At 51.0% G+C, this 23239-nt stretch overlaps 1 protein-coding gene across 2 annotated transcripts in view; it reads left to right on the forward strand.

The window, feature by feature from the left end:
* Positions 1–23239, forward strand: part of fras1 (Fraser extracellular matrix complex subunit 1) — a 714708-nt gene that overhangs the window by 329564 nt on the left and 361905 nt on the right. For both annotated transcript variants that reach the window (XM_072496214.1, XM_072496215.1), the window contains exons 15-16: positions 12131–12274; positions 13548–13688. In XM_072496214.1, the coding sequence (XP_072352315.1) occupies positions 12131–12274; positions 13548–13688 (285 nt within the window). The remainder of the gene's footprint in view (positions 1–12130; positions 12275–13547; positions 13689–23239) is intronic.

The raw sequence follows: 23239 nt of genomic DNA on the forward strand, positions 1-23239 counted from the left end.
TTCCACCCCCAAGATTCACTCAGCTAAGGCAGTGGGCCCTGACAACATCTCAGCAGTCGTGATTAAGACTTGTGCTCCAGAACTAGCCCTGCCACTAACTAAGCTGTTCTGGTATAGCTACAACACTTGTATCTACCTGACAATGTGGAAAATTGCCCAAATATTTATTATCTGCAAAAAGCAGGACAAATCCCACCTGGGAAATTGCCATCCCAACAGTTCACTCTTGATCATCAGCAAAGTAATGATAGATGTCAACAGATTGCCATGAAGCAACACTTGCATAGCAATAACCTGCACACCAATGTACAGGTTGGTTTTCACTCGGGCACTTAGTTGCTGATCTTGTTAAGCCTATCCAAAATATGAACAAAAGAACTGAACTCCAGAGGTGAGATGGAGTGATTGCCTTGATATCAGTGCATCACTTGACCGACTGTGGCATCAAGGAGCCCTAGCAAAATTGAAGTCAGTGAGAATCGGGGGAGAAAACTCTCCACCAGTTGGAATCATACCGAGCACAAAAATGTTCGCGGATGTTGGAGGTCGATCATCTTGGCTCCAAGGCACCACAGCAGGAGTTCCTCAGGATAGTGTCCTCAGCCCAACCATTTTCAGCTGCTTCGTCACTGACCTTATCTCGGGTCAGAAGTGGGGATGTTCATTGATTGCACAGCATTCAACACCATTCATGATTCCTCAGATACTGAAGCAGTCCATGTCCATTTGTACAAAACCTGTACAACATTCAGCAAGTAACATTCGCACCACAGAAGTTCTAGACAATGACCATCTCCTGCAAGAGGACAGTTGTGACATTTTCTGTTAAAATCAAGTAGCTCAGCAGAAAGCAAAGAGTGACCCTTGGATCTTCCTGATCTGCACAGCTTTGTGTCACACTGGGCAAGGCAGGTTAACAATCAAATGTTCAAGGGAACCAGAAAGGATGACAGAGATGTTTATGGCAACAATGCAGGACAAAGTTACCATGATAACAATAAAGTGGAACTGCGAACTCACTGATCAACCCTCCTACATTAATGTCTAAGTCATGTATGTAAACCACAAACTGCAAGGGCCCCAACACTGATCCCTGTGGGACCCCACTGGACACAAGCTACCAGTCAGGAAAACACCCCTTGACGATCATCCTCTGCTTCTTGTCACTCAGCCAATTCTAATCCTCTCAGTCTCCCATGTGGGATCTTATCAAAAGCCTTGCTGAAGTCCAAGTAGACTACGTCAAATGCACACCTGGTCACCTTGTCGAAAAATTGAATCAAGTTGGTCACACATGACCTCCCCTTAACAGAACCATGCTGACTGTTCTTGAATAATCCCTCTCTTTCCAAATGCTGTTAATTCTGTCTCTCAGAATTGCTTCCAATTGTTTCCCCACCACTGAAGTTAGAGTGACTGTCCTGTAGTTTCTTGGTTTATCCCTTCCTCCAGCCTTGAATAATGGTGCCACATTGGCTATCCTCCAGTCCTCGGGCACCTCTCATATGACCAGAAAGGAATTGAAAATTATTGCCAGCGCCCCTGCTATTTCTTCTCTTGGCTAATTCAACAGCCCGGGATATATTTCATCTGGTCCTGGATATTTATCTATTTTTACAGACCACTCAGAACCTCCTCACTGTCTATGTTAATTTATTTAATTTTATCACCATCCTTCTCCCTGATTTCTATACCCACATTGTCCCTCTCACGAATGAACATGGACACAAAGTGTTCATTTAGAATCCTATCAATGTCCTCCGGCTCCACACACAAATAATACTGTGGTCCTTAATGGGCCCTACTGTTTCCATAGTTAACCTTTACCCTTAATGTACTTGTAAAAAAACGTAGGATTTTCCTTCGTTTTATCTGCCAGTATCATTTCATGTCCCCATTTTGCTCTCCTAATTTCCTTTTGCTTCTGCTGTTTTGAGCCTATATCTGCCATAAGCCTTTATTATCTTTATCCAATGCTGTATATCCCGCAATATCCAGGGTTCACTGGATTTATTGGTCCCACCCTTTTTATTGGAACATGTTGACTCTGAAACCACAGTTTTGGCACAGATTTACCTAAAGGTGTCTCCTCCCAGTCTACTCTGGCCAAATCATATCTGATCTTATTAAAATCGGCCTTCTCCCTACTCCCAGAATTGAGGCCGTGTCGTTTTCCATAACAATCTTGAATCTAATGGAGATATGGGGCGTCGTTCTCCGACCCCCCACCGGGTCGGAGAATGGCCGTTGGCCGCCATGAATCCCGCCCCCGCTGAAGTCTCCGGTACCGGAGATTGGGCGGGGGCGGGAATCGGGCCGCGCCGGTTGGCGGGACCCCCCGCTCAATTCTCCGGCCCGGATGGGCCGAAGTCCCGCCCAGAAATTGCCTGTCCCGCCGGCGTAAATCAAAGCTGGTATTTACCGGCGGGACCAGGCGGCGTGGGCAGGCTCCGGGGTCCTGGGGGGGCGCGCGGGGCGATCTGACCCCGGGGGGTGCCCCCACGGTGGCCTGGCCCGCGATCGGGGCCCACCAATCCGCGGGCGGGCCTGTGCCGTGGGGGCACTCTTTCCCATCCGCCTCCACCACGGCCTCCACCATGGCGGAGGCGGAAGTGACTCTCTCCACTGCGCATGCGTGGGAAACTGTCAGCGGCCGCTGACGCTCCCGCGCATGCGCCGGGAAACTGTCAGTGGCCGCTGACGCTCCAGCGCATGTGTCGCATTTCCGCGCCAGCTGGCAGGGCAACAAACGCCATTTACGCCAGCTGGCGGGGCGGAAATCCCTCCGGCGTCGGCCTAGCCCCTCAATGTTGGGGCTCGGCCCCCAAAGATGCGGAGCATTCCGCACCTTTGGGCCGGCGCGATGCCCGTCTGATTGGCGCCGATTTGGGCACCAGTCGGAGGACATCGCGCCGTTGGGGGAGAATTTCGCCCATGATCTCTGTCTGCAAAATGCTCCCCCTCCCCCACTGATACTTCAAACACTTGCCTGGCTTCATTACCCAAAATGAGTCCAGGACCACCATGAGCTCCCCCTATCTTGCAGGACCTTCTATGTATTAGCTTTAAAAGTTTTCCTGGGGTATTGTAAGAAATCAGCTCCCTCTAAACCTTTCACACTATGGTTACCTCAGTTAATGTTGGGGATGTTGAAATCCCTGACTTATCATTACCCTATTACTTTTACACTTCTCTGAAATTTACCTACATATCTGCTTATATTTTTCTCGGACTGTTAGGGGGCCTATAGAACACTCCCAGCAATATGATTGCTCCTTTTTGGTTTTTACATTCTGCCCTTACGGCTTTACTTGAAGTGCCTTCTGAGTTATTGTTCCTTCCTACTGCTGTAATTGATTCCCTGATCAAAATTGTGACACCCCTTTTACCTCCTTCCCCGTCTTGCCTGAAGGTCCTACATCCTGGAATATTGAGCTGCCACTCCTGTCCCCCTCTCAACCATGTCTCAGTGACACCAATGACATTATACCCCCATGTTTTAATCTGTGCCCTAAATTCATCTGCCTTGTTTGCCAGACTCCTTGCCTCAAAATAAATACCAACCAATCTTGCCAAACCCCCTTGTGATTTAATTAGCCTATAACCTCTATGCCTTCCTAACTCACTTGCTGTCTCTTCTAATCTTGGTTGTGCATCTCCCCCTGCTGAACCTTCTCTCAGGATCCCACCCCACCTGCCAAGTTAGGTTAATCTTCCAGCAACATCAACAACCTCCCCTGCAAGGTTGCCAGTACCATTTTGGTTCAAGTACAACCCACCCACCTTTTACAGGTTCCACCATTCCCCAAAATGGTCCCAATGTCCCATAAATCTAAAACCCTCCCTCCTTCACCAGTTCTCCAGCCACAAATTCATCTGGACTAATCTCCTATTTTTATGCTCATTAGCACGTGGCAGCGGAAGTAATCCAGAGATTACTACCTTCTGGGTCCTGATTTTTAATCTACTTCTCAGCTCCCTAAATTCTGCTTGCTGGGAGAGTGTTTGTTCGGAGAGTGAGTATTATGCAGCAGGGGAAAGGCCACACTGAGAAACTGCTGCTGTTAGCAGGCACTGGCAGTTAGGGCTCAGAAAAACCATGGGAGCTCTTTAGTGCTGTGAGGGCTCGCAAGAATTCCTCGGGACCTGTGAAGGAAGTTCTTCTCCTTGGGCAGTCCGTCAGCGTTGACGATGACTTGCTTCCACTCTGGGGTGGTGGATTCTTCGGTGGCTGAATAGCCTGATCCTCAATCCACAGACTCTGCCACATGTTTGGCAGGTGGTGCTTGATGAGGTGGATGGGTGGGATGCTCTGGATTCTGCGCACTCCTTTACGCTTGGCCTTCACTTCCTCCACCCTAGGACGCTCAAGGTGATTGGTGCCTTTGCAAATGCTTTTTCTCCAGTTTGTGCATTCTTAGGCAAGTAATTCCCACATGTCAGTGGGGATGTTGCTTTCAGAGTGTTCTTGTAATGTTTCCATTGCCCCCCGAGTGATCGCTTGCCATTGCGGAGTTCAGAGTAGAGCACTTGTTTTGGGAGTCTTGTGTCGGGATGCGGGCATTGTGGCCCACCCATCACAGCAAGTCAAGCGTGACTTGTGCCTCGATACTGGGAATGTTGGCCTGGGAGAGGACGCTCATGTTGGTACACCTATCCTGCCAGTGGAGTTGCAAGGTTTTGTAGAGGCAGCGTTGGTGATATCCCTCCAAGGATTTGAGCTGTCTGCTGTACATTGTCCATATTTCTGATGCGGACGGGGGGAGGACGGCTGCTCTGTAGACAATGAGCTAGGTGCTGGGTTTGAGGTCTTGGTCTTTGAATACCCTGCTTCTCAGGCGCCCGAAGACTGCACTGGCACATTGGAGTCGATGGTGGATTTCATCGTCAATGTCTGGCCGCACTGGAGAGGAGGCTCCTGAGGTATGAGAAATGAGCCACATTGTCCAAAGGTTCACCTTGAATCTTGATGGTTGGTGGACAGATTTGTGTGGCAGGAGCAGGCTAGTAGACAACCTTTGTTTTCCGGATGTTTAGTCTGAGGCCCATTCTCGCATATTCTTGGAGAATGCGTTGTGTATGGTTTGTAGCTCGGCCTCTGAATGTGGGCATACACGGGTGTCGTTGACATGCTGCAGCTCGATGTCAGAGGTTGGGATGGTCTTGGTTTTGGCTGGAGGCATCAGTGGTTGAACAGTTTCCCGCTTGTGCATTAGGTTAGCTCCATCCCAGTGGGGAGCTTCAGGGTGACTGCGTGGTGTGTTGCTGCGAGGAAGATGGAGAAGAGCGTTGGTGCAATGTCACAGTCCTGTTTGACTCCAGTTTGTACACATTGGGTCTGTGGTGGTTTCGTTGGTGGTGATCACGGCTTCCATTTTATTGTGGAGCAGGTGGAGGATGGTGACAAATTTCTCGGGCAGCTGGATTTGAGGAGGATGCTCCACAGTCCCTCATGGTTGACAGAGTCGAAGGCCTTTGTGAGATCGAAGAAGGCTATTTACAGAGGTTGATGCTGCTCCCTGCATTGCTCCTGGACTTGTCGCGTGCTGAAGTTTTTGTCCATTGAGCCTCTTGATGCGCGAAAGCCGCAGTGAGACTCGGGGAGGAGCTCTTAAGCCAGTGGGATGAGGTGGTTGTGGATTCTTGTCGAGAGTGCATCTACACTGCATGTTTGTATTTCTGTGGGAATTCCATCTTCTACAAGGTCTTGTTGCTCTTCAGTTGTCGGATGGCCTTTTCGACCTCGTGGCAAGCTGGGGTACGCTGAGAAGGTGGCGGGTAGCGCATTGTGGGATGGTGTCGAGGATGTTTGGGTCGAAGGCTGTGTCTTGCTGGAGGAGGTCCTCAATGCTCTCTCCAGCAGGCATTGACTGCCTCTCTATCTTTGATGAGCGCCTCTCGTTTTTGGCTCCCAGTGGGATGGGCCCCTGGGTACTCGGATGGCAGGTGGTTTTGATTGTGCTGAAGAAGCCGTGCACATCGTGGTTGTCGGTGAGTTGCTGAGTCTACTGCGCTCTTTCCACCGACCATCTGTTCTTTAGATTGTGGGTTCTTTGTTGTGGTGGAGTTGCCAGTTCAGCAACGCCTTGCGCTTGTGGTCAAGGAGAACCTGGGTCTCCTGATCGCTTTTGTCGATCCAGTCTTGGTGTTGTTTCATGGTCGAGAGCATGAGTGTCGCCTCACTGGTGCTGACTATGGTGGCTTTTAAGGCGGTCTCGGCACTGTGCATGTTCTGTGGCTCTGGCTCATTGGTTGTCGCCGGGTTAGCTGTGAGGCACCGGCTGAGTAGATCTCTCTTCGTCGGGTCGTTGAATCCAACGACATTGAATCCCCTGCGGCAGAGTTTCTTCTGTCTGTGTTGGTTCGGGTCCAGGGTGATGAACATGATAAAGTGGATTTAATAGGTAGTCAGTCCAGCAGTCATCGGTTCTGGTTGTGGTGTGGGTAATGTGGACGTCTTTGCAGTCCCTTGCCTGGGCGACGATATGGTCTATTAGGTGCCAGTACTTGGATCGGGGATGTTTGCACGAGGTCTTCTACTTGGCCCACCCAGCATAACAGTATGTTTGTGATGACCAGGTCATGTTCTAAACATTTTTTCAGGAGGAGGACTCCATTGGTGTTTAGTTTCCTCACGCCTTCCCTGCTAAACACTCCTTTCCAAAGGATTGTGTCCTTCCCGACTCTAGCATTGAAGTTGCCTAGGAGAATCAGCCTGCCTCCCTTTTGGGATGCGGGACAGCGATTGTACGAGGCTGGAGTACAATGCATCTTTTGTCTTGTCCATTGCATCTAAGATTGGGGCATAAGCGCTGACGGCTGTGATGTGCTGTTTCTGGATCAGGGTGAGCTGTAGGGACATGTGCCGTTGCTCACCCCACAGTGGGGTTCGTTGACATGTACCACCCCATAGTGGCGGTTTTCATCTTCGGTTTTGCCTTTCCAGAAGAAGCTGTATCCATCACCTTGTTTTTTAAGCTGGCCATCTCCTGCTAGTCGTGTATCGCTTGTGGATGCAATGTCAATGTTGTGCCATGGGAGTTCCCGGGCTATGATGGCAGTGCGACGTTCAGGTCTGTTGCTATCGGGGTTGCCCTTGAGGGTCCTGACGTCCCAGGTCCCAAAATTCATTTGGGGGGTGGGGTGGGCTTGGGGTGGAAGATGCCTTTGCCTAGATTTTTTTAATGTGGCAAGGAGATAGGAGACAATTGGAGACCAGGGTGCTGTAGGATGGGGACTAATACGCACTCATCCTCCGCTCACCTACATCTTCTGCTCATCTGTCTGTTAGCAATGTCACATTCAAAGCCTGATGTAATTTCATTCTCACTCCCCCCTCATGCCGGGCAGACTCGCCCTGCTGCTACACCCCTCGCCCCGCTGCTACTCCCCTCGCCCCGTTGCTGCTCCCTCGCCTCGGCTCCCCTCGCCCCGCTGCTGCTCCCCTCGCCCCGCTGCTGCTCCCCTCGTCCCGCTGCTACTTCCCTCACCCCGCTGCTGCTCCCTCGCCCCGGCTCCCTTCGCCCGGCTGCTGCTCCCCTCGTCCCGCTGCTACTCCCCTCGCCCCGCTGCTACTTCCCTCGCCCCGCTGCTGCTCCCTCGCCCCGGCTCCCTTCGCACCGCTGCTGCTCCCCTCGCCCGGCTGCTGCTCCCCTTGCCCCGCTGCTGCACCCCTCGGCCCGCTGCTACTCCCCTCACCCCACTCCTGCTCCCCTTGCAACGCTGCTGCTCCCCTCGCTCCGCTGCTGCTCCCCTCACCCCACTGCTGCTCTCCTCGCCCCGCTGCTGCTCCCCTTGCCCAGCTGCTGTTCCCCTCGCCCTGCTGCTGCTCCCTCGCCCCGGCAACCTTCGCCCCGCTGCTGCTCCCCTCGCCCCGCTGCTGCTCCCCTCGCCCGGCTGCTGCTCCCCTCGCCCCGCTGCTGCACCCCTCGGCCCGCTGCTACTCCCCTCACCCCACTCCTGCTCCCCTTGCAACGCTGCTGCTCCCCTCGCTCCGCTGCTGCTCCCCTCACCCCACTGCTGCTCTCCTCGGCCCGCTACTGCTCCCCTTGCCCAGCTGCTGCTCCCCTTGCCCAGCTGCTGCTCCCCTCGCCCCGCTGCTGCTCCCCTCGTCCCGCTGCTGCTCCCCTCGCTCCGCTGCTGCTCCCCTCGTCCCGCTGCTACTCCCCTCGCCCCGCTGCTACTTCCCTCGCCCCGCTGCTGCTCCCCTCGTCCCGCTGCTGCTCCCCTCGCTCCGCTGCTGCTCCCCTCGTCCCGCTGCTACTCCCCTCGCCCCGCTGCTACTTCCCTCGCCCCGCTGCTGCTCCCTCGCCCCGGCTCCCTTCGCCCCGCTGCTGCTCCCCTCGCCCCGCTGCTGCTCCCCTCGCCCCGCTGCTGCTCCCCTCGCCCGGCTGCTGCTCCCCTCGCCCCGCTGCTGCACCCCTCGGCCCGCTGCTACTCCCCTCACTCCACTCCTGCTCCCCTTGCAACGCTGCTGCTCCCCTCGCTCCGCTGCTGCTCCCCTCACCCCACTGCTGCTCTCCTCGCCCTGCTGCTGCTCCCCTTGCCCAGCTGCTGCTCCCCTCGCCCCGCTGCTGCACCCCTCGGCCCACTGCTACTCCCCTCGCCCCACTGCTGCTCCCCTCGTCCCGCTGCTGCTCCCCTCGCCCCGCTGCTGCTCCCCTCGTCCCGCTGCTGCTCCCCTCGCTCCGCTGCTGCTCCACTCGCTCCGCTGCTGCTCCCCTCGCCCCGCTGCTGCTCCCCTCGCCCGCTGCTACTCGCCTCGCCCCGCTGCTACTCGCCTCGCCCCGCTGCTGCTCCCCTCGCCCGCTGCTGCTCCCCTCGCCCGCTGCTACTCGCCTCGCCCCGCTGCTGCTCCCCTTGCCCCGCTGCTGCTCCCCTCGCCCGCTGCTACTCGCCTCGCCCCGCTGCTGCTCCCCTCGCCCGGCTGCTACTCGCCTCGCCCCGCTGCTGCTCCCCTCGCCCGGCTGTTGCTCCCCTCGCCCGGCTGTTGCTCCCCTCGCCCGGCTGCTGCTCCCCGCGCCCAGCTGCTGTTCCCCTTGCCCGGTTGCTGCTTCCCTCGCCCCACTGCTGCTCCCCTCGCCCCACTGCTGCTCCCCTCGCCCCGCTGCTGCGGCCCTCGTACCACTGCTGCTCCTCTCGTCCTGCCCCTGCTTGTCCCCAGACCAATCAGCTGCTTCCTTTTCTCAACTTCAGCCTCTTAATCGTGACGTCATCTCGGCCTCTGGTTTCAGTGAGGATTTGCTGCGCTGTTCTTATGACGTTTTGCTTCGATGCGTCATCCTCTGAGTCCGCTCCTTGGAGACTTACCCTGTGTTTCCTGCGCTCTTCTCGCTCTCTTTTACCCTGTGTCCCTGCCGTTGCTCTCACTCTCTTTTATCCTGTGCCTCCGCAGCTCTCGTCGCGCTCTTTTTCCCTGTGTGCGCGCAGCTCTCGTCGCGCTCTTTTACCCTGTGTCTCCGCAGCTCTCGTCGAGCTCTTTTACCCTGTGTCTCCGCAGCTCTTCTTGCGCTCTTTTACCCTGTGTCTATGCAGCTCTCGTTGCGCTCTTTTACCCTGTGTCTGCAGCTCTTGTTGCGCTCTTTTACCCTGTGTCGCTACAGCTCTCGTCGAGCTCTTTTACCCTGTGTGTCTGCAGCTCTTGTCACGCTCTTTTACCCTGTCACGCTACAGCTCTCGTCGCGCTCTTTTACCCTGTGTGTCTGCAGCTCTTGTCACGCTCTTTTACCCTGTGTCGCTACAGCTCTCGTCGCGCTCTTTTACCCTGTGTCGCTACAGCTCTCGTCGCGCTCTTTTACCCTGTGTCTCCGCAGCTCTCGTCGCGCTCTTTTACCCTGTGTCGCTACAGCTCTTGTCGCGCTCCTTTACCCTGTGTCTCCGCAGCTCTTGTCGCGCTCTTTTACCCTGTGTCGCTACAGCTCTCGTCGCGCTCTTTTACCCTGTGTCTCCGCAGCTCTCGCCGCGCTCTTTTACCCTGTGTCTCCGCAGCTCTCGTTGCGTTCTTTTACCCTGTGTCTCCGCAGCTCTCGTCGAGCTCTTTTATCCTGTGTCGCTACAGCTCTCGTCGCGCTCTTTTACCCTGTGTCTCCGCAGCTCTTATCACGCTCTTTTACCCTGTGTCGCTACAGCTCTCGTCGAGCTCTTTTATCCTGTGTCGCTACTGCTCTCGTCGCGCTCTTTTACCCTGTGTCGCTACAGCTCTCGTCGCGCTCTTTTACCCTGTGTCTCCGCAGCTCTCGTCGCGCTCTTTTACCCTGTGTCGCTACAGCTCTCGTCGCGCTCTTTTACCCTATGTCTCCACAGCTCTCATCACGCTCTTTTACCCTGTGTCTCCGCAGCTCTCATCGCGCTCTTTTACCCTGTGTCTCCGCAGCTCTTGTCACACTCTTTTATCCTGCGTCTCCGCAGCTCTCGTTGCGCTCTTTTACCCTGTGTCTCCGCAGCTCTCATCACGCTCTTTTACCCTGTGTATCCGCAGCTCTCGTCGAGCTCTTTTACCCTGTGTCTCCGCAGCTCTCGTCGCGCTCTTTTACCCTGTGTCGCTACAGCTCTCGTCGCGCTCTTTTACCCTGTGTCGCTACAGCTCTCATCGCGCTTTTACCCTGTGTCTCCGCAGCTCTTGTCACACTCTTTTATCCTGCGTCTCCGCAGCTCTCGTTGCGCTCTTTTACCCTGTGTCTCCGCAGCTCTCATCGCGCTCATTTACCCTGTGTCTCCGCAGCTCTCGTCGCACTCTTTTACCCTGTGTCTCCGCAGCTCTAGTTGCGCTCTTTTACCCTGTGTCTCCGCAGCTCTCGTCGAGCTCTTTTACCCTGTGTGTCTGCAGCTCTTGTCACGCTCTTTTACCCTGTGTCGCTACAGCTCTCGTCGCGCTCTTTTACCCTGTGTCTCCGCAGCTCTCGTCGCGCTCATTTACCCTGTGTCTCCGCAGCTCTCGTCGCGCTCTTTTACCCTGTGTCTCCGCAGCTCTCGTCGCGCTCTTTTACCCTGTGTCTCCGCAGCTCTCGTCGCGCTCATTTACCCTGTGTCTCCGCAGCTCTCGTCGTGCTCTTTTACCCTGTGTCTCCGCAGCTCTCGTCGCGCTCTTTTATCCTGTGTCTCCGCAGCTCTCGTTGCGCTCTTTTATCCTGTGTCTCCGCAGCTCTAGTTGCGCTCTTTTACCCTGTGTCTCCGCAGCTCTAGTTGCGCTCTTTTACCCTGTGTCTCCGCAGCTCTAGTTGCGCTCTTTTACCCTGTGTCTCCGCAGCTCTAGTTGGGCTCTTTTACCCTGTGTCTCTGCAGCTCTCGTCGCGCTCTTTTACCCTGTGTATCTGCAGCTCTAGTTGCGCTCTTTTACACTGGTTCCATGCTGGGGAGGGTTAGGGATCAGAAGAAGCCCTGGGAGTCATTTGTAGCTTGGTGTATTGGATGGCTGGTGTTTAGAGAAAGCCAGGAGCAGTGTCATCTCAGTGAATCTGGTAGTCTGTGTAAGAACTGGATTTATGCAAGGAATTAGAGGTGGGAATGCAGTATTTTGAATCCTGTGGAGTAGTGGCAAGAGAAGACACTGAACCACCGTGAGGTGAGTAGTCATTGAGAATTCAGAGGCTGGATCTACAAAAATTTGGAGGTGAAATCCCTTGCGAGGGAGACAATTTTAACAAGGTTTTGTGACTCATAGTGGTCATTGCCATCTGGGTGGTTTGTTGAGAAATATGTGGAACATGTCTTGGTCACATCTGGTATTTCATGTGCAATGTTGCCTGTTTGACTACAGTTTGCCAATTAATTCCTATATGTACCTCGTGATAATTCTGAATGTTAGAGTTTCAGATAGATGGTTAAAATTGTTTTAGTCTAGTGGCTTTATCCTCTTCGTGAGTAACTGGGATTTCAAACTTTTTCTACTTTAAACAAAAAGTTACTGGTCCCTCACCGGATACATTTTATTGGTGTAGTGATTCTAGGTAATATTTGGTCAGCATTTGCATGATGAGGAAGTAATTGGCTTTGGATACCATTTCCAAGAATCCCAGTTAGAGTAACCATATTTGACTGATGGTATAAATTTTACAGGAAACTGGAGAGCGGCATGATTCACAACTTATATTTAAACACAGATCGAATAATCACTATAAAATGTTTCTTTCAGCTTGTCATAAATCCTGTTTGATGTGCCGTGGCCCTTCAGAGACTGATTGTGTTAACTGTAGGGATCAATCATATCTGCTCAAAGACGGTGCCTGTGTTGCCAACTGTGGGGCTGGATTTTCCATAAAAGATGGACATTGCCATGGTAAGCCAATATATTTAATATATTTTAAAGACTTGCAATGATCCTTTTGTTTTTGCCTGCAACCCATCTCCTGAGTTTGAAAGCATTTGTTGTCAGCTAATTATAGTTTCATATGTATTCTCTATAATATGTGTATCAGAAGTCATTTGCTACTCATGATGTTGTATTCATTGTATCAAAGATATTCATACCATTTACCTACTCGTGATGATGGGCCGAATTTAGTGGAACTGACTCTGGTTCAACCTACTGATTGGGAAACTGTGGGAAATGCTTCTCAGGGGGAGGCTGACAGAATTAAGTAATTGGCTAGCATCAGATCTACCCTGGGATACGGATCCTTGCAGTGGAAAACCTGCCTGTCGAGAGCTGCCAACCAGTCAGAAGTTAAGAGAGATGGTATGAGATCAAAGGAAGAAGTTTAGAATGTTGTCAAAAAGAGTAATTGGCCTGGACTTTGGGAGTATTTTAGAATTCAATAAGGGAGGATCAGGAATTTGATAAGGAAAAAGAAAAGAAAGTATGAGTCACCTATCTAGAGACATAAAAACAGTTTCTTTAGATATGTAAATAGGAAGAGATCAGGGAAAATAAACATGGACTGCAAGAAGCAAAGACAGGTGAAATTATATTGGGGAATAAAGAAATGGCAGGCACATTAAATAAAAATGCTTCGTAATTGCCTTCACAGTAGAAGATAACCATTCCGCAAATAATGGGGAAACAGTAAGAATGAGGAATCTAAAGAAATCAGCACGAATAAAGAAATATTATGGGAGAAATTAATGGCCGAAAATGACGACAAATTCCCTGGGCCTAACGACTTGCATCCCAGGGTTTTAACAGCCACAGAGATAGCTTTCTCTGAACATAAAAATAACAGAATATAATATTGTAGTTTATCTTCTCAAATATATTTTTGGCACATGAAGGCTGAACTCCTGTTGCAGCTCACCTGGCCCTTCATAGACTGGTGATGTCTTGCTGCTCATGCAGTGCTTTACTTTAGCAGCTGTTCATGTATGCTGAACTTTCAGAATACCTAGAAACTTTGCACAATTAAATGTAATTTTCCAAAATGGGACAGTCCTAAGATCTAACTGAAGTAATCTATAAGTAGAGGAATTGCTTGAGGCACTAAAAACATAAACTAACTTAAGCCTATTAACTATATACATGAATGGTTCGGTTAATTGGCTTGAGCTATTTTACTTGGAGAACAGTTTAATCTGTTAGATTTTGCTTGATTTCCCTTTTTATCCTTCTTGTGCAGCATGTGATTCATCTTGTTTGACTTGCTACCATGACAACCAAAATTGCCTGACCTGTTCTGAAGGAAGGGTGCTACACAATGGAAAGTGTGCCTCACATTGCCCAGAGGGCTATTACAAAGATGTGGCCAATAGATGTGCAGGTAAGAACGAAGGCTGACTAATGACCCACATTTCAACAGGAAAATATATAACTTATTTGAGATATTTGTACAGTTCTCATGAAGAGTACTCTGCAAGAGCAGCTTATTATACTGCTTGATTGTGCCCATTTATATTTATCTTGCATGCAATACAATGATGAGATTCAATATACTTTGTAGTGTCATAGCAGAAAATAGTGCAGGAAGGAATTTGATCTCACTGTTAATTTGGGTATTGGAAAATGTTCAAAGGAAAAACATTTACTGTCCCCTGGCTTTCTTAACATCTGACAAATGTTGATAGATGATCATTTCTTCTGTAACCTTTATATGGTATAATCAGAATTAATTGGGCTGGTGAATGGTTTCCTCTAACATTGGAGAAGTATGTACAGAAGTGTGAGAGACAAAGTACAGGGGCTGGTCTTGTATAATGTAATCCACTATTTTCAGCGTGGGAGGCTGTCTTGAGATGGATATCATACTTCAATCTACTGAGGTATTTATGTTTCTTCTTCCCCTTGCTTGGTGCTCAGTGCAACACAAACCAATCCTGTCTGACAACTGACAAACCATCTGCTACTATCCTCCACCAGTAAAGCTCTCTGATTCTTGTTAGTCGGCTATTTGGATGAGAAAGGCAAGGGGAATATTCCTGTGAGCATGGGGTAGCCTCTACCGAGAAGCTCTCCTTCGTGCTACAACTGAGATCAGGAGCAGCCTTTGTGTTTGAAAGTCCTCTTTTAGTGACAAACGAGCAATGCATTTTCTTCCCTGATGACCTGTTAATAAAGTTATGTTCTCAGAAATTGCACATTTTAAAATCCCAGTAATTTTTTGAACAGTTCTTTCACGGTGGAGAAAAATAAAAATAATTTTATTGAAATGATTCGTGCCACACTAGTTGACAAATTACAGTCTCATGTTCATTCTTGACCATTGTATCATGAAATGTTATTTGTCACCTCAAAATTACACTTGGGAATTGAAGTAATTGCATGGAATCTTTATTTTAATGTTTAACTCTATTCGGACATCTTACATTAGTTACACGAATCAAGCTAATCTTTATTGTCACAAGTAGGCTTACATTAACACTGCAATGAAGCTACTGTGAAAATCCCCTAGTCGGCACAATCCGGTGCCTGTTCAGGTACACGGAGGGAGAATTCAGAATGTCCAAATTACCTAACGGCACGTCTTTCAGGAATTGTGGGAGGAAACCGGAGCACCCGGAGGAAACCCACACAGACACGGAGAGAACGTGCAGACTCTGCACAGACGGTGACCCAAGCTGGGAATTGAACCTGGGACTCTGGCGCTGTGAAGCAACAGTGCTAACCACTGTGCTACTGTGTTGAGACCAATTAGATCACCAGTTTGGCCACCTGTTTTGATTTTCACGCCTGGAATTAATGCTCAATGTGCTGGTCTTCTCGGTGCGGTTTGCCTGATATTTGGTTCCTCATCTTTTTTTTCCTGGCTTACACCTCGTTGCTGGCCTCGAACAAGTTTTGGAACAGGCCGACTCCTACCCCCAAGTATCCAGGAAGCCTTCCTCTGACCCTCGGGTGGCGTACTTAATCTTCTCCAGGTGGAGAAATTCCAAAAGGTCAGCGAGCCAGTCTGCTGCTGTGGGTGGTGCTGCCGATCGCCAGCCGAGCAGGATTCTCCGGCGTGCGATTAGGGAAGCGAAAGCAAGGGCGTTGGCCCCCTTCCCCATGTGTAGCTCTGGCTGCTCCGATACCCCGAAGATTGCCACTATTGGGCATGGCTTCACCCTCACCCCCACAACCCTGGACATTGCCTTGGAGAAGGCTGTCCAGACCCAGCAAGCTTGGGGCAAGCCCAAAACATGTGGGTGTGGTTGGTCGGGCCCCTCTGGCACCGTTCACATTTGTCCTCCACCTCCGGGAAGAACCTGCTCATTCGGGTTCTGGTCAGGTGCGCTCTGTGCACCACTTTGAGCTGCATTAGGCTTAGCCTTGCGCAGGAGGAGGTGGAGCTCACCCTGCTCAGTGCTTCGCTCCAGAGTCCCCATCCTACCTCTGTCCCCAGATCGTCCTCCCATTTCTGTTTGGTCCCGTCCAGTGGTGTTCGAGTTCTGTCCAGTAGCTGTCCGTATATTTTCCCACATAGCCCCCCCTCACTACTCGCTGCTTGTGCCTATCAGGTCCTCTAGTAGTGTGCTTTCTGGGGCTCCAGGGTACCCCAATGTCTCTTTGCGGAGGAAGTGTTTTATTTGGAGGTGTCTCAATTCCTGTCGCTTTGCTAGTTTCCACTTCCTCGTCAGTTCGTCCAGGGTCACCAGTCTGCGCCCTACGTAGAAGTCCAGACCGTCAGTGTCCCCCCGTCCTGCCTCCGTCTTTTGAAGCTGGAAACTAGCATGGCTGGGGGGAATCTGTGATTGCCGCAGATGGAGGACATTTTGATTATCCCAAACTGCTGTCTCAACTGGGTCCACGTTTTCAGCATGGCCGCTACCACTGGGCTCGTTGTGCACCTTGTTGAGGAGGATGGGAGTGCTGCTGTAGCCAGGGCCTGGAGGGTTGTTCCTTTACAGGATGCCTCCTCCATTTGTACCCAATCTGTGTCAGGTTCCTGTACCCATCCCCTCACTTTTTCTGCCGTTGCTGCCCAGTGGTAGTATTGTAGGTTCGGTAGAGACAGGCCCCGTCTAACTTTTCCTCTTTGCAGTGTCAGTTTGGGAATTCTCGGGTTCTTACTCCCCCACACAAACGCCATGATTAGACTGTCATTTTGGAAAAAGGACTTGGGGATGAAGATCGGGATGGATCTAACTAAAGAGGAAGAGGAACCTTGGCAGTACGTTCATCTTGATCATTTGCACTCTTCCCGCCAGGGAGAGTGGGAGTGAGCCCCACCGCTGAAGGTCTTTTCTTACTTCCTCCACCAGGCTGGTCAGGTTCCACTTGTGTATCTGTGTCCAGTCTTTGGCTATCTGGATCCCCAGGTAACGGAATCTGTTCTGGGCCGTTTTAAACGGGAGCCCATTCCGCGCTGTCCCTCCCACTTTTGGCTTCACTGGGAATTCCTCGCTTTTGCCCAGGTTACGTTTGTAACCCAAGAAGGTTCCATACTCATTCAGTATTTGCAGTATTGCCCTCAGTCCCTCCTGTGGCTTCAAGCCATGGAGGAGTAGGTCATTTGCATAGAGTGAGACTCTGTGCTCTTTGTCTCCTCTCCGGATTCCCTTCCAGCTTTTCGCGTCCCACAGGGCTATCGCCAGGGGTTCAATCACTAGCGCGAACAAGAGTGGGGACTGGGGGAAGCCCTGTCTTGTTCCTCTCTGTAGCTGGAAGTATTCAGAGCTGGTTGTGTTAGTTTGGACGCTCGCTTTGGGAGCGTTGTACAGGAGTCTCACCCAGGTGGTGAATCCCGCTCCCCGACCAAACCGTTCCAATACCTCGAGGAGGTAGCTCCATTCGACTCTGTCGAAGGCCTTTTCTGCGTCCAGTGAGACAATCACCTCTGGTGTTCTCTCCTCGGGGACGGTCATTATCACATTCAGCAGCCGCCTGATGTTCGCTGTGAGCTGCCTACCCTATATAAGACAAAAAAGAGTGGCTAAGGTAAATATTGGTCCTTTGGAAGATGAGAAGGGAGATTTAATAATAGGAGACGGGGAAATGGCTGAGGAGCTGAACAGGTTTTTTGGGTCAGTCTTCACAGTGGAAGACACAAATAACATGCCAATGACTGATGGAAATAAAGATATGATAGGTGAGGACCTTGAGATGATTGTAATCACTAAGGAGGCAGTATTGGGCAAGCTAATGGGACTAAAGGTAGACAAGTCTCCTGGCCCTGATGGGATGCATCCCAGAGTGTTAAAAGAGATGGCTAGGGAAATTGTAAACGCACTAGTGATAATTTATCAAAATTCACTAGACTCTAGGGTGGTCCCAGAGGATTGGAAAGTCGCAAACGTGACACCACTGTTTAAAAAAGGAGGTCGGCAGAAAGCGGGTAATTATAGGCCGGTAAGCTTAACTTCGGTTGTAGGGAAAATGCTGGAATCTATCATTAACGAGGAAATAGCGGGGCACCTGGAGGGAAATTGTCCCATTGGGCAGACGCAGCATGGGTTCATAAAGGGTAGGTCGTGTCTGACTAATTTGGTAGAATTTTTTGAGGACGTTACCAGTGCAGTAGATAACGGGGAGCCAATGGATGTGGTATATCTGGATTTCCAGAAAGCTTTTGACAAGGTGCCACACAAAAGGTTGCTGCATAAACTAAAGATGCATGGCATTGAGGGTAAAGTGGTAGCATGGGTAGAGGATTGGTTAACTAACAGAAAGCAGAGAGTATGGATAAATGGGTGTTTCTCTGGTTGGCAACCTGTAACTAGTGGAGTCCCTCAAGGATCAGTGTTGGGCCCGCAGTTGTTCACAATTTACATGGATGATTTGGAGTTGGGGACCAAGTGCAATGTGTCAAAGTTTGCAGATGACACTAAGATGAGTGGTAAAGCAAAAAGTGCAGAGGATACCGGAAGTCTGCAGAAGGATTTGGATAGGTTAGGTGAATGGGCTAGGGTCTGGCAGATGGAATTCAATGTTGCCAAGTGTGAGGCTATCCATTTTGGGAGGAATAACAGCAGAATGGATTATTATTTAAACGGTAAGATGTTAAAACATGCTGCTGTGCAGAGGGACCTGGGTGTGCTGGTGCACGAGTCGCAAAATGTTGGTGTGCAGGTGCAACAGGTGATAAAGAAGGCTAATCGAGTTTTGTCTGTCATTGCTAGAGGGATGGAGTTCAAGACTAGGGAGATTATGCTGCAATCTGGAGTATTGTGTTCAGTTTTGGTCTCCTTACCTGAGAAAGGACATATTGGCACTGGAGGGAGTGCAGAGGAGATTCACTAGGTTGATCCCAGAGTTGAGGGGATTAAATTATGACGAGAGGTTGAGTAGACTGGGACTGTACTCATTGGAATTTAGAAGGATGAGGGGGGATCTTGCAGAAACATATAAAATTATGAAGGGAATAGATAGGATAGATGCGGGCAGGTTGTTTCCACTGGTCGGGGAAAGCAGAACTAGGGGGCACAGCCTCAAAATAAGGGGAAGTAGATTTAGGACCGAGTTTATGAGGAACTTGTTCACCCAAAGGGTTGTGAATCTCTGGAATTCCTTGCCCAGTGAAGCAGTTGAGGCTCCTTCGTCAAACGTTTTTAAGAAAAAGATAGATACCTTTCTAAAGAATAAAGGGATTCGGGGATATGGTGTACGGGCCGGAGAGTGGAGCTGAGTCCACAAAGATCAGCCATGATCTCATTAAATGGCGGAGCAGGCTCGAGGGGCCAGATGGCCTACTCCTGTTCCTAGTTCTTATGTTCTTATGACATAGCCCGTTTGGTCCTCTGCGACCACCTCTGGTACACAGCCGTCCAGCCTTTTGGCCAGGACCTTTGCGAGTATTTTCGTATCCACGTTCAGCAGTGAATGGGTCTGTATGATTCACATTCCGTCAGATCTTTATCGTTTTTGGGTATTAGTGAGATTGTGGCCTGCGCTAGTGTATGGGGTAGGGTGCCCCCTGCCAGTGGGTCCACGAACATGTCCCTTAAGTGTGGGGCCAGGACTGCTGCAAATCTTTTGTAGAAGTCTGCCGGGAACCCGTCGGGTCCCAGTGCCTTTCCCGCCTGCATGGAGTTGATGCTCTCCATGATTTCTCCCAGGTCTATTTGTGCTTCCAGCTCCTCCCGTCTGTCTTCCCCCACAACTGGTAGTTCCAGTTTGTCTAGGAACTGTTTCATTCCTGCATCCTGGGCAGCAGGGAAAAGCCTGGGAACTACAGACCGGTGAGCCTAACGTCTGTAGTAGGTAAGTTGCTAGAAGGTATTCTGAGAGACAGGATCTACAAGCATTTAGAGTGGCAAGGACTGATTCGGGGCAGTCAGCATGGCTTTGTGCGTGGAAAATCATGTCTCACAAATTTGATTGGGTTTTTTGAGGTGGTGACCAAGAAGGTAGATGAGGGCAGTGCAGTAGACGTTGTGTACATGGACTTTAGCAAAGCCTTTGACAAGGTACCGCATGGTAGGTTGTTGCAGAAGGTTAAAGCTCACGGGATCCAGGGTGAGGTTGCCAATTGGATTCAAAATTGGCTGGACGACAGAAGACAGAGGGTGGTTGTAGAGGGTTGTTTTTCAAACTGGAGGCCTGTGACCAGTGGTGTGCCTCAGGGATCGGTGCTGGGTCCACTGTTATTTGTGATTTATATTAATGATTTGGATGAGAATTTAGGAGGCATGGTTAGTAAGTTTGCAGATGACACCAAGATTGGTGGCACAGTGGATAGTGAAGAAGGTTATCTAGGATTGCAACGGGATCTTGATCAATTAGGCCAGTGGGCCGACGAATGGCAGATGAAGTTTAATTTAGGTAAATGTGAGGTGATGCATTTTGGCAGATCGAATCAGGCCAGGATCTACTCAGTTAATGGTATGGCATTGGGGAGAGTTATAGAACAAAGAGATCTAGGAGTACAGGTTCATAGCTCCTTGAAGGTGGAGTCGCAGGTGGACAGGGTGGTGAAGAAGGCATTCGGCATGCTTGGTTTCGTTGGTCAGAACATTGAATACAGGAGTTGGGACGTCTTGTTGAAGTTGTACAAGACATTGGTGCGGCCACACTTGGAATACTGTGTGCAGTTCTGGTCACCCTATTATAGAAAGGATATTATTAAACTAGAAAGAGTGCAGAAAAGATTTACTAGGATGTTACCGGGACTTGATGGTTTGAGTTATAAGGAGAGGCTGGATAGACTGGGACTTTTTTCCCTGGAGCGTAGGAGGCTTAGGGGTGATCTTATAGTGGTCTATAAAATAACGAGGGGCATAGATAAGGTAGATAGTCAACATCTTTTCCCAAAGGTAGGGGAGTCTAAAACTAGAGGGCATAGGTTTAAGGTGAGAGGGGAGAGTTTCAGAAGGGCCCAGAGGGGCAATTTCTTCACTCAGAGGGTAGTGAGTGTCTGGAATGTGCTGCCAGAGGTAGTAGTAGAGGCGGGTACAATTGTGTCTTTTAAAAAGCATTTAGATAGTTACATGGGTAAGATGGGTATAGAGGGTTATGGGCCAAGTGCGGGCAACTGGGACTAGCTTAATGGTAAAAACTGGGCGGCATGGACTGGTTGGGCCGAAGGGCCTGTTTCCATGCTGTAAACTTCTATGATTCTATGATTCTATCCCCGTCGGGGGGGCTTGGATGTGTACAGTCCCCGGTAGAAGGTCTCAAATGCCCGATTGACCTCCTTTGGCTCAGTTACCAGTCTGCCTCTGTTATCCTGAACCTGCGCTATTTCCCTCGTGGCTGCCTGCTTTCTCAGCTGGTGAGCCAGTAGGCTCCGTATTTGTAGAAGGTTCCCCCGTGTCTGGCAGAGTTGGTGCACTGCTTTCCTAGTGGATAGCAGGTTAAAGTCCATTTGCAGCTTTTTCCTCTCCGCCAACAGCCCTCCGGTCGGGGCCTCAAAGTACTTTCTATCGACTTCCAGAATGGAGTCCACTAGCTGTTGCCTGGCCACCCTCTCTTCCCTATCTCTGCATACCTTGTGGGCTATGATCTCTCCTCTGATCACGGCCTTCAGTGTCTCCCAAAACGTGGAGGGTGAGACCTCACCGTTTTGGTTGTTACTAATGTAATCGCCTATGGCCTGCGATAATTTTTGGCAGAAAGCCTTGTCGGCCAGGAGATCCGCACAAGTGGGGCGCTGGGCCCGGCCTGTCTCCATCCTCACATCCATATAGTGTGTAGCGTGGTCGGAGATAACGATCGCGGAGTAGTCCATTCCCGTGATCCCTGGAAGCACCGATTTCCCCACTGCAAAGAAGTCGATACGGGTATATTCCTTGTGCACCTGCGAAAAGAACTGGAACATGTCTCGTAGCATGTGTGGTATGTCTGTCCCACCCAGCCCTTTCTTACCAGCAGTCGGTCCTTCTCCCTCAGGTGCTTCTCTTGTAGGTAGATTATGTCTGCTTATAGGCTTCTTAGCGAAGATTCTGGATCTTTTTACTGGGCAGTTGAGTCCCCTTACATTCCAGGTAACGATCCTGGTGGGGGGTTTCTGATCCCCCGGTCTTGTGGGATCACCCATACTTACCTGATGGATGCGCCCCTGCACTCTGGGGTTTCCCTTTGCTAGGGGGCCGTCCAAAATGGTCAGGGTCGCCGCTCTCACCACTGGGTGGGGCCTCAGCGCTAAGGGGTTTCCCTTTGCCCAGGGGGCACCCAATGTGGCCACCAGCTGTGCTTACGCCACGCGGGTGCGCCCCTGCGCTCCGGGTCTACCTCTGCCCTGATGCCCTCTTGAGTGGCTGTTTGCAGTGCCCTCTTGGTTCCTTGCCCTGCTCCATGCACGTCGAGGCCTATGTCTGTCCTGCTTCACTATTGCTTCTCTTTTGTTCTGTGCTCTCCCCCAGACTCCTCCCCCACCCCCCACCCCCAGCCCCTGTCCCTCTGTCCCCCCCCATGTTCTCCTCCCCTCCCCTTCTGCCCATTCCATCCCCCCTCCTTGTGCCAGGCACTCCCTCTCCCCTGAGAGGCGCGCCGCAGCCCTCCTTCCTTCCTGGCCTCCCGTGCTGGCCCCCATTGCTAGTACGGTGGCCCTCCTCCCAGTATGTGCCCAGTTCTGGCCCTGTTTAACCTTCCTCCTACTGGCCCTTGTGTCGCCCTCCTGTTTGCTTTTCTCATCCTCATTTTCCTCGCTCCACTCCCTCCCCCTCCATTGCATTGAGAGAGGAGACAAGCTCTGAAACGAGGCAGCACAGTCCCGTGCAAGACAAAAAACACATGTGCACAGTTCATGATCCCATTGTCCTTGTTTACGGTCTGTCCTCCGCTCTTTGTTCTGGTTTTCCCTTCCTATTCCGTCCCCGTGTCTTTCATTGCGGTTGCGTCTGCTCCTTCCCCCAGTTTGTTCGCTCTAACAAACTCATCAGCTGCCACTGGGGTGTTAAAATACAGCTCTTTCCTCTCAAATGTCACCCAGAATTTGGCCGGGAATAACATCCCAAATTTTTTCCTTGCTTTTGTGCAGTGCTGATTTCGCATTGTTGAATTCAGCCCTTTTTTTGGACAGGTCCACCCCAATGTCCTGATACACCCTTATGTTCCTCCCTTCCCACCTGTTGCTCTGATCCAAGGTGGCACTCTCCAACTCCAGAATCATTTTTTTCTGTGCCTTCACGTCCCTTTCCTGGCCTTCAATGGTCTGCTGCATGTTGTGCGTCGTCCCCGCCAGTGCCTCCTTCATCATTGCTTGGAGCTCCGACCAGAACGCCTCTTTTTTGCTGGTCGCTACGTCCTGCTCACGCTCCACTGTTTGGTCCACCATCGTTTTCCCTTTCAGGCTGAACCTCCGACTCGTCTTGTGGGGCTGTCTGCCTTCGCGTCCGCCACTCATGCGCCTTTTCCTCGCTGCTGCTGCTGCTTGAGTCTTGCTGGCCCTTCGCTTTGGTGTTTTCTTTCTTCCAGCCATCTGTCTGTCTGCCTGTCTCTCATTCCCGCTGCTGTTCC

Source organism: Scyliorhinus torazame, chromosome 3 (genome assembly GCF_047496885.1).
Source record: "Scyliorhinus torazame isolate Kashiwa2021f chromosome 3, sScyTor2.1, whole genome shotgun sequence".
Classification (NCBI taxonomy): Eukaryota; Metazoa; Chordata; class Chondrichthyes; order Carcharhiniformes; family Scyliorhinidae; genus Scyliorhinus; species Scyliorhinus torazame.